General features: G+C 31.8%; 1 protein-coding gene across 1 annotated transcript in view; it reads left to right on the forward strand.

Moving 5' to 3' along the window:
• Window positions 1-1,903: 1,903 nt before the first annotated feature.
• NTS (neurotensin) overlaps window positions 1,904-11,160 on the forward strand; it is an 11,717-nt gene continuing 2,460 nt past the window's right edge. The window contains exons 1-3 of the mRNA XM_077762827.1: window positions 1,904-2,041; window positions 4,347-4,408; window positions 10,456-10,680. Of these exons, the coding sequence (XP_077618953.1) occupies window positions 1,969-2,041; window positions 4,347-4,408; window positions 10,456-10,680 (360 nt within the window). The 5' untranslated portion in view covers window positions 1,904-1,968. The remainder of the gene's footprint in view (window positions 2,042-4,346; window positions 4,409-10,455; window positions 10,681-11,160) is intronic.

Consider the following 11,160-nt stretch of genomic DNA (forward strand, 5'->3'; position numbering starts at 1 on the left):
GACAAAACAACTAATTTAAATGTTGTACAAAGAATAATATAAAATTCCTTTATTTTTTATCAAAGTGGCTTAAAAAGGATTCTATCACTAAGATAATAAACAGAAAGTAAGTATAATCCTCAGAATTTTAATTAAGTGTAAATAAGAAAGCCTTTTAAACTTCTGTTGCGCCCTCTTGTGGTAGGAAAGCAAATGCTTAGAAGTATATATTTCACATTTCTTTGCCAATTAATTACCCTTCATATAAAACTTTTTTCAAGTGAGTCATGTTCAATGTTGCATTTTATGTTAAGTTCGTGAAACAGACTAAAAAGAGTAGAAATATGTCACCTATTGTTAAATTCCTGAACATTAAATTATATGAATGTTTCCTTGCTATTTTAAATAATTATTACTTTTGTAATTAATGCCTTTTCTTAAGTTTAAGATAAAAGAGAGAAGTTAATATCATAGAATATACCATAAAATATAAATCAACTCTCTACAGAAAATAATCCAGATTATTTTGTCTATTGTTATTACTTGATTGATATATTTAAAAAGTGAACAAATCTCAGACACTTTTATATTCAAATATTCACATTCCTAACAGCCTCTGGTTTTCAGATCACTCCATGTAACATAAAATACTTAATGCAAGAAGAGAGCTTCATTCCAAGAGAGTAATTATTTTCCTGAGAACCTAGGAAATGAGCATCATTGTAGCTTACAAATTACGATGTGAAGACACTCTCTCAGAAATCTGACATTGGTAGATGGTGGTTATTTTGGATTGTTTTCCTTTCCAAAAGTACAATTTAATTTTCATGACTATAACAGGGAAACAATTTATGCAATGGTGAAAAATGATGAGAAAAGGTTATAAGAAGAATAGGATATAGCATCAATGAATACAAAAGGGCAGAGCAATGCAGGCAGAAAAAGAGTAAAGTATCAGAAAACATAAATTAGTGACATAATAATATGTATTTCCACCTATTAGTACACAATTTATAGTTGAATTTCATAGACATGACATTGTTTTTTAAAGACATTTAACCAATAGCCAGCATACACGATTCATTCTCTCAGTTACTTAAAATAAAAACATTTCAATGTGTTAGGGAATAATGTCTTATTCCTTAGAACTACTAGTTTTTCTTTTTTAAAAAATTTTTCTTTCTTTCTTTCTTTCTTTCTTTCTTTCTTTCTTTCTTTCTTTCTTTCTTTCTTTCTTTCTTTCTTTCTTTCTTTCTTTCCCCCCTTCCTTCCTTCCTTCCTTCCTTCCTTCCTTCCTTCCTTCCTTCCTTCCTTCCTCCCTATATCTTAACTGATTCTCTGATCATCTTCCAGTTTCTCCCTTCTTCTAGCATTCATTATCTAAAACCTATATTAGTCCCTAAACCACAAAACATTTGCTCACAAGTGTGGGTTATCAGAAAAGAACCTCAACTCTTTAAGAACTTCCAAACCTTAAGAATCAGTGATTTCATGCATTCATCCTGGAGATTGTGTTTATATTAGAAGTAACAGATCTCACGCTTCACAAAATCAAAATAACAATTTCTTGGAGTCAGGAATGAGCGGAAATGGGGCAAAGAGAGGTATTGTAAGTTTTTCCCAGTATGTTGTATATGGAATTGCTTTTGAATAACTCCTGTGCGTCAGAAATCCGGAGCAACGGTGGCAATTAGGAAAGATGTCACTTTCATCTGAAGTTCAGAAGTGGGGGAGGAGAGTGGGGGGGACAAAAGAAAAGGAGAGGAAGTGGAGAGAGGAGAGGAGGGATAGAGATGAAGGAGGGCACATCCTGAAAAGATAATCCCTGTACTATCATGACATCATCCTTCTGCATGTATATATAGGGAATGGCCAAAGCATCTCTCATAGTTCACTTTCAAAGTCAGCTGAAGGCAGAGGAAGAGCTAGAGAAAGCCCCCTTCAGTGTGCCTGTGACGTTTAAGGACTTGGCTTGCTAGAAGGCTCAAGATGATGACAGCAATGAAAATCCAGCTGGTATGCATGGTAGTGCTGGCTCTCAGCTCTTGGAGCCTTTGCTCAGGTAAGCGCTGCTACACTTCACAGTTCCCTGAAGTGATTTCTTTTTCCTTTTTTTTGCACTGTGCTGTTACTGATGTTAATGCAGCCAGGGAGAAGAGTTTCTCTTCTATTCTGTTTGCTTTTTAGTGATAGAAACTGAATATATTCATTCTCTGTCTTTATGATTACAAGAACTGAAAGATTTCCTTCCTCTTTTTAAATCAGCAAAATAATAGAAGAGATTTCAATGAAACCCTTCATGCCCTCCGTTTGGAATGTAACCACCAGAGTAGGAAAAAAAAAATATGTAGAACTTAAATTAGGCTGGTCCCTATCTGATGAGAAGTACAGATGCAGTGCCTGTCAGAGTGCAAACCCATAGTTAGAATCCATTCCATTCAAAATGCTTTTTCTCATTCTTGGTCATTCTCTTAGGAAGCAGTGGCAACTCCCTCCCCCAGATTATTTTCTGAACTGTGTGTGTATGTTAACATGCAAATAAAGTGAACACTGATGTTTAATGAGTAAATGAATGAACCATTGTTTATAGAAAATTATTTCTAAAAAAGTAATAAATATTCCAAGTATTTTTTGAAAATACATTTTATATAGTCTATGTGACAAATAGGCATATTATTAATTTAATTTTTGCATGTTGTTTAAGTTGATACAAAATGTAATTGGAAAATTGGCATGTTCATATTAATAAAAATTATTTACCAGTAGATTATTTTGCATGTGATAATTGAGAGGCCATGTACTGCTCAGTATCTATCAGTAACTTACCTTGAAAATAAGATATAAATTTAAAAGAGTAACATGAAATGTTGCAATATTGCAATATGTTCCCATTAATGTTTGAAAAATAATCGACTGATCACACCAAAGTGGAAAGAATATATATGGGATAAATGCAGCAAAAATCATTTAACCTGTTTTATACTTTGGTAGTTTATAAATATAACATTGAAATGTTTAATTCAAACTCCTGCTGATTTTATTTAAATTATGAAATTAAATCTAGCAGAAGGTATAAGTGTTATGCAGCAAAATTTTTAATTTATTTTGATCACTAGAAAAAGATCTTGAACTAACTTTGTAAAATTTTTAATGATAAAAATACCAAATTTCCTACAATTATGTTTTATCTATTATAGGAGGTTACAGGTACAGGTAGAGTGTATGAGAAAAACTGGGTTATTGATTAAACGCTGTGTTCATTTATCTATTAGAACTTATTTATGTGATAAACCAAGATTTGTAGGGATTTTAGTATATATTTTTTCATAAATGGCTAAAGGAATTTGTCACTCCTTTGAAAAACAGATTCAGCCTTGAACAAATAGGAGAAGGTCTCTGGTGTATTTATTTCCTAGATACAGTGTAAGAAGTGGTTTCTTTATGTGTGACTCTTCTTTTTAATAACAGTGTACAGTGCAAGGAAGGTAATCATTGTAACCTCCACTTTGTTTTATGATAGATCGGTGTGTATGAATTAAGTCATCTAATTACGGTGTTCTATAACTCTATTTCTGTTACTTACATATAGTGCTCTCTAAAGTTTTCTTCTCTGCAATATATTCATTAGTGGAAACTGGAATAGATATCCTATAAAAAGTCAGAATTCCATTTTCAACACAACTACACATGTGCTGAAGGATAGCTCCACTTTTGCTTAGCCAATTTGCTTAATAACCTGTGATTAAATAGCTAAATACATAATTCTGAATTCTTATTTAAAGTAGAAAACCATATCTTTCAAATTATGTTTTGTAAAACAGCATCTCATGTTGACTAAACCTCAGTGTCTTTCTTATTCTAAAATTATCAGTAAACAATTCCTTTTGGTTTGTTAAAAAGTCTGTTGTATACACCTTTTCATTATAGTGTGTTTAAAATATCAATATGCATATAGTCTATATATATGTAAACTATTGCTGGCAAAAGTTAACTGGCATTTTTAATGAGATCTCTATTATATGATATGTAATACCATATATTAATCATGTATTATATCATATATGAAATATAACCAGCTTTATTTTTTAATACTGAGATTCAGTGATTACAAAACTTCAAGTCATCAATAGTTCTCAAGGCATATAATCTTGTGTTTATTTTCTCATAAGTGCTTCTATTATTCTAGCTGCCGGTTAGCCCAGAATAAAACCATAATTATATTTTCTGAATATTATTTTAAGGATAATAAATACATAGGAAAATAATAAGCCTTTAAGACTACTTTTTTGAGATTAATCTAAATTCTGTAGGTTACAATATAATTATATATGATTATATAGTAAACATGTGGTTTTGATTTTATTCAGATTCAGAAGAGGAAATGAAAGCATTAGAAGCAGATTTATTGACCAATATGCATACATCAAAGGTAACTTTTTTTTCTTTAACCAAGGATTGAAAACTCTGTAAGCTCTTATTATAAACATGGTGTCCTTTTCCTATAGTGAATAACTTCCCATCAAGACTGAAAAGTTCATTGAGAGGCATTTCCTCTTTTGGGAAATTTTCCTTCAGTTCAAAGGAGTTAAGGGTGTTGATGTGACAGGGACAGAAATTATAGTGACTATCAATCATTATATTGTAACTTTAATGAAATAGTCATATATTGTTTATGTGGAGATGAAAATGTATTTAAAGGAATGTTGTTTCCATTCCTACCACATTGTGTATGGCAAAAAGTATGCCTCAAATTAAGTATATACATGAAAACTAAGTGACAGTTTAGCCTTTTTTGTTATATTGGAAAGAGTAAAATGGAGTTCTAAATTAAAAATTGAAGTTCATGACAATTCATGAAAGAAATGTGGTAGAGACTAAAGATCAACAGACTGGCAAACAGAAGCTTTGAGATCTAATTCTGCAACTGTGACTTATGAACTACCTGATCATAAGCAAGAGGGTTAGTTAACATCGTTTGCCTTCATTTCCTTATTTTTAAGTGCTGGATTGAGGTTCATGGTCTCCTAGACATTTACATTAAATCTATGCCTAGATTTACATTCTCCCTCTAACAAAAGTGTCATCTACACCTGCTTATTGCTGTTACTGAACCAACTGAAACTTTGTCTACTGGACCGTGTTATTCCTCTTTGGGGGTCTTGAAAACAAGGTGCCTAGATTCCAACCTGTACTTAGGAATAAAACACAATTAAGATATACGTGATTACCATGCTACCACACAGAACTGATTTACCTAGAGTGAGTCAATTAGTGTATATCTAAAGGCAGAAATAGAGAATGGGGTTCTCAATCAAAAGATGTTTCTCAAAGAAAAATAAATATTGAGTTAAGCAGAACCCTGGTACAATCACTATTATAGCCCTAAGATATCAAGGCAGAGGTTTCAACAGATGTTATCGTAAGAAAGTAAACGCTCAGACCCATCTAATTTCTGAAGCAATACCTCAACTCCGGTCCTGTACTTCAGGTTTCTCTCCATTCACTGGGTGAGCACATTCCAGGTACAACAATCCGTATTATATCTGTAGAATTGTGTGGGTAGAAAGGAAAATACCCTTTTTTGGTATGTATTTGGGAGTGTGGAATATTTTTATCTGAAAGCTAACAAAGATTCATTGTCTGCTATGATCCTTAAAAGCCATTTGGGAAAAATTTAAGTGCATATATTTTCACCATTGCCCAGATCTACAAAAGCTGAAAGAACTGAGACCAATTTTTTTTTCATAATTGTGTAGGTTTCATATCAGGAATGATCAGATTTAGTTTGGTCATTAAACCTCAATAACCAAATAATAACCTTAAGATAATGGATCCTTCACTGAATACTTAGAGTCAGAGGAGCAATGGTTACAACTGCTTCATCTCTATAATAGGAAGACAAGTGAAGCCAATCATCTACATTTAGAAATGGGACAGGTTAGAAATGACTTAATTACAGAGTAGAGATTTTACCTCTATAATTCTAAATTTAAATGGAACATCAAAGTCCTAAATAATCCTCAAAATGTAGTATAGTTTGGAGAGTACTAGCTACCTTGTGAAAATGTGGAAGTAGAGTTGTGACTCCTTCCCTAGAGTTCTAAGGGAAAAACAATCCCAATTTATGGAATGGTTTAGTGTTTCTTTTTTAAAAGAAATACATAAAAATACAGGCACAATAGACTTTTTCTCTTTTATTTAGTCTTGGAATATGTCTCTAAAACAGATCATGGAAAAAAAATTGAATCTTGTTGCCTCCTTCCAATTGAAATAAATAAAATAGAGTCTATAATGAGAAAGCACCCAGAAGCATAATTACTTCGATTTTTCTGTTAGGATGGGAACAAAAAGATCATTCCTATGTTTTACAAAACTACTGTGATTTCATTCTCCTTGACTCAATTGATTTTTGGTGTGTGTAGCATTCTATGCAAATGAAAACTCCAAACTTATGAATATTTTAGCTAAATTAACACATTTAAAATTGTAAGAGATTAATATTTGATATTGGGAGAATTACGTTATTTAAAGCTTCAGAAAGCTTCATTTCTTTTTTCAATTTTAAAGATAAAATATGTGAAGTATTTTACTTTTAAAGTAAAGGTATTTAGACCTTAAAATATTAATGTGAAAATTTACTTAAGCAACAGAAAGTTAAGCGAGAGGCCAAAGCTTGTAAAGTGGAAGATATTATTTTTTCTCATAATACAATTCTTTTTATTACCAGCACTAGTACTTTCCTATTGCTCTATTCAGAAAGAGAAACTGGTATATAGTTTGTTTTCTTCAGGATCTCAAAAAGCTGCTAAAATGTTGTAATTTTCAATGATCAAACTTGATGCCTCATATACAGTAGGAGTTTAATAAATATTTTTGACCTAACAATGGGAATCTAGGATTCATTATTAACCATCATACTTTGTATTCAACTATAAAACTTCAGAGCTCCACCACAGATGACTTTAATTATTTTCAATTCTGTGAAATGCTTGAATTCACAATTTGCTGGACTTATCTGAGTTCAGTGTATTACAAGGAGTAAGTCATAGTCATATGGATTAGCTCCTATTTAATTAAGGCAACAAAAATTTGGCCAGAATCTCATTTAGTATTAAAAAGTTAAATCAAGTAATGGTAAGTAAAAACTACAAATATTCTTGTTTTCCTTATCTTGAAACCAAGAAGAGATAATATTCTAAATTTTTTATCTATAGGCTTAGGTCTATTATAAACATTTGTATAAAATAATTTAATAAGTAAGAATGTTTATTGTTAAAGAAAAATTATTCATGACACTAGCTAAACATAATAGAGGAGACTTTATTCAAGAGAAATTACTAAAATGGGAGTTTGGCAGAGATTGGGCTCAACTCCAAACACAACAATGGCAAGTGTGCATTTATAGCCAAGAAGCACGTGAGGGTTAGTGAATGGAATGAGGAAACATTAAGGCTAGAAAGATTATTGCCAGAAGACACAAGATTGTGATATTAAGGACAAAAATTTCATCAATTATCTGATATTTGATCAGATATCTAGGGTGATCAGATATCATGGGTGAGTCATTTGCAATAAATGGGCTCAGCAACCTTCTTGCTAAAATTGGACTAAGTGGATTAAGGGCCAAGCTTGATGTTGGGACCTAGTCAAGAAGTGGACTTAAAGGAGCCTGATTCAAGGAAAGAGAGTCTTTACCATTTTCCTGAATGAAATAGTTGAGATCTTATAGAAAATGTTCTCAAATACATGATGTCTAGTTAGAGATTCTTCAGTCAGTAATGAATTCTCTGCTGGCTGTATTTCTAATGTGACTTTAAATAATTGTATTATTGCATCATGTAGTGACTATTTTAACTGACAGAAGGAAATCAGATGACTAATTCAGTCTCCTCATCTGAAAGAAAGAAAGAAAGAAAGAAAGAAAGAAAGAAAGAAAGAAAGAAAGAAAGAAAGAAAGAAAGAAAGAGAGAGAGCGGGCTGAAGGAAGGAAGGAAGGAAGGAAGGAAGGAAGGAAGGAAGGAAGGAAGGAAGGAAGGAAGAATCAGATAACATTAGTCCTGACAGATACTTTATGAATAAAGCTTTCTGTGGTCAAACTAGTTTGGGAAATTCATGACACTGTATTGACACCATTAAAAAGTTACAATGAATATTTGCAAGTAAAAAGCTCTGAGGATATCTAAGTTCAAGAAATCTTTAAATTTCCTTTAAATTCAAGTTTTCCAATTTACTTGACAGTGGAACTCTTTTAAAAACAATGAGTGCAAAACTAGTGTTCTAAGAAGTACATGTTAGCACGCACTCAATTAGGGGCCCCGGGTGGGCGGAGGGGAAGGGGCTCAGTCAGTTAAGCATCGTCACTTAGGTCCTGATCTCATGATTCATCCGGCTCTCTGCTGACAGCTCAGAGCCTAGAACCTGCTACAGAGTCTGCCCCTTCCCGCTCACACTCTGTCTCTTTCTCTCTCTCTCTCTCTCTCAAAAAAATTGAGCTTTCTAAATGTAAAATTATGGTATCCCATTAATTGGAATGATATAAGGCATTGGCCAGACAATGGAGCATGTTGTCTCTAAGTTTTCCATAATAGAATAAGCAATGGCTGGAAAATTGTATTCAAGAAGTATAGTTGTAAGGATTTCCAAACTGGTTAAAACCATTATATATTACCTTATTATATATCATAATAATATTATCAAGTAAATATCCTTATATTCATGTATTTGCATGTTCTTAGGATAAAATCTTAAGGAGTGTGCACATTCATAATTTTAATAAAACATCCTTCAAAAAATTATAACAATCTACGCCAAGATCAACAAATATTTAGAAAAGGTAGTGTGTTTCTCTCCAAGTCCCTATAACTACACCAACGAAGGTACCTATCCTTCTGAAAGTCTTCTGATCTGATAGTGGCCAAGTTGACCATCTTTCCACATATTTCTCTTTGATAAGTGATTCTGTGACTTGTTTACTTATATCACTTATCCAAGGTTTAAAGTTTTTATTTTTTTTTAATTTGTGGATTCAACAGTTTCTTTTTAAAGAGCTCTGTGTTAAGGATATTAATATTTTATGGCAGGTTTTACAGTATAGCTTGCTTCTTGTGTTAGTTCAGGCTGTTAATTTTCCAGAGATGTTTTACATGTTTATGTATTTAAAGTTATCCTTTTCTTTATGGATCATGGTTTCGATATTTGCTTAATAACACTTTTCTAGGTTCATAAAGTAAATTCTATATATTTAAACATTATTTTATTTTTACTCATATTTAACCTATCTGGATATTGTTAGAATACAATATATCAAGAAAGTTATAACCAGATCTAAGTCCAGATTTCCTGATAGCCTACTGTCCCAAGGATTTCAAACACAAACTTTGCTATATGCTATACACTCATTTGTACTTGGACCAAATTTGACGATATTATATTTTCTTCTGTTGAGTGTAATGTTTACTCTTGTTTTATTAATTCTCTCCTTTGATTACCGAGTCTTTAAAATACCCTTCAATAAGTTGTAGAGTAAGTTCCTCCTTATTACAATTTTATTTTTTTAAATCTTCTTGGTTATTCTCACACATTCAGACTTCCAAATAAACATTATAATTACTTTGCCAAATCCCCATCTCCAAATTCCAGTCTCACCATATTTTCCAAATTGGAACTTTGATTTGCAATTGCATTCCAGTTGGGGAGTAATTCAGAGAGAACTGACATATGATATTATTGTTATGGAATCTTCCCATCATGATTGTGTGCTCATTCACGTGTGTGTGTGTGTGTGTGTGCCTTTAAGAAAAATGTATGCTTTCTTTCATTTATGCCCTTTGAAATTTTTGTTAATTTTTATTATTTCACCTTTAGCTTCTCCTAAGTTCTTATGTTTCCTCATTTATGACTATTGGCACACAGGAAAATTATTGATGAAAATAGTGGCTTCAGACCCAATCTTATTAGAAAAAAGTAGTAATTCTAGAAAATATTATTATTTGCAAATAAATAAATTGATCAGCTATGTTGCTGTTTATGAGAATTATCAATGTATGGAATAGATTAGAGATTCCACATTATTGTAATTGTCCTAATAGATTAGTATCATCATAGTCCATACTCAATTAGACACTAAACTATAGTAAAGACAATGGTATTTTTAATATCTTTATCTGTGATGTATACATAAGAATTTATACATTTATGCTCTCTAGTATTTCTATATTTTTGCTTTGCTTATGTATGTATGCATGTGTATAACTGTATTACATTTTAAAAAATAGAGTTTACAAGGAACTGACACTAATCAATTTTGTGATATAAAGTTACTAAAGTAATAACAATGTATTTATTAGGCTGGAGTAACAATGAGACCCTAAAATGTAATGGCTTAACACATGGAAATTTATTTCTTATTCATATGATATGAGATTTAATTACATACTTTAAAAGTTTTTAAGCACCTATTTTATTTCTGTATTTCAGACCAGTAAAGCAGGTGTTTCTTCTTGGAAAATGACCCTGCTAAATGTTTGCAGTTTTGTGAATAACCTGAACAGCCAGGCAGAAGAAACAGGAGAGCTTCGTGAGGACGAGCTTATTTCAAGAAGGAAATTTCCTACTGCCTTAGATAGCTTTAGCTTGGAAGCGATGTTGACAATATACCAGCTCCAAAAAATCTGTCACAGCAGGGCCTTTCAACACTGGGAGGTAAAGCAAAAACAGAATATGAATATAATTATCGTTATACTACTTAGCTCTCATTTGTACTGATTTTTTTCCACCCTGATCATTATCATAACAGGAAGACTTACAAATATTAAAAAAGAATAAACCATGTGTTGAGGTTAACATTCCTTCAGATCTTCAAAGTGTCCTTCAAATATTTGGAGTTTGGAAAAATATTTTTTCTTCAGTCTTAAAAGGGGGGTATATCTTAAGGCAGATTTGATCCACATGCTTTTATTGTGTTTAAATGAATGGCATACTCAGGCAATTTTTGGTGGTGGCGTGCCTACAAAATAAGAACTCAAAATGTGTTTTTAGAAACATTAAGTCATGTGTATTTTCTATAAACAAACATAAAACACCAAAGGTTCAATTTGTATTTGAATATAATAAGCAAATAAAACTGGAAAATACCCATATATATATGCCATATATATATGTATATTCCTATTCCATATATAT

The sequence above is a fragment of the Crocuta crocuta genome, unplaced genomic scaffold, assembly GCF_008692635.1.
Source record: "Crocuta crocuta isolate KB4526 unplaced genomic scaffold, BGI_CrCroc_1.0 scaffold560, whole genome shotgun sequence".
In the NCBI taxonomy this organism is placed as follows: Eukaryota; Metazoa; Chordata; class Mammalia; order Carnivora; family Hyaenidae; genus Crocuta; species Crocuta crocuta.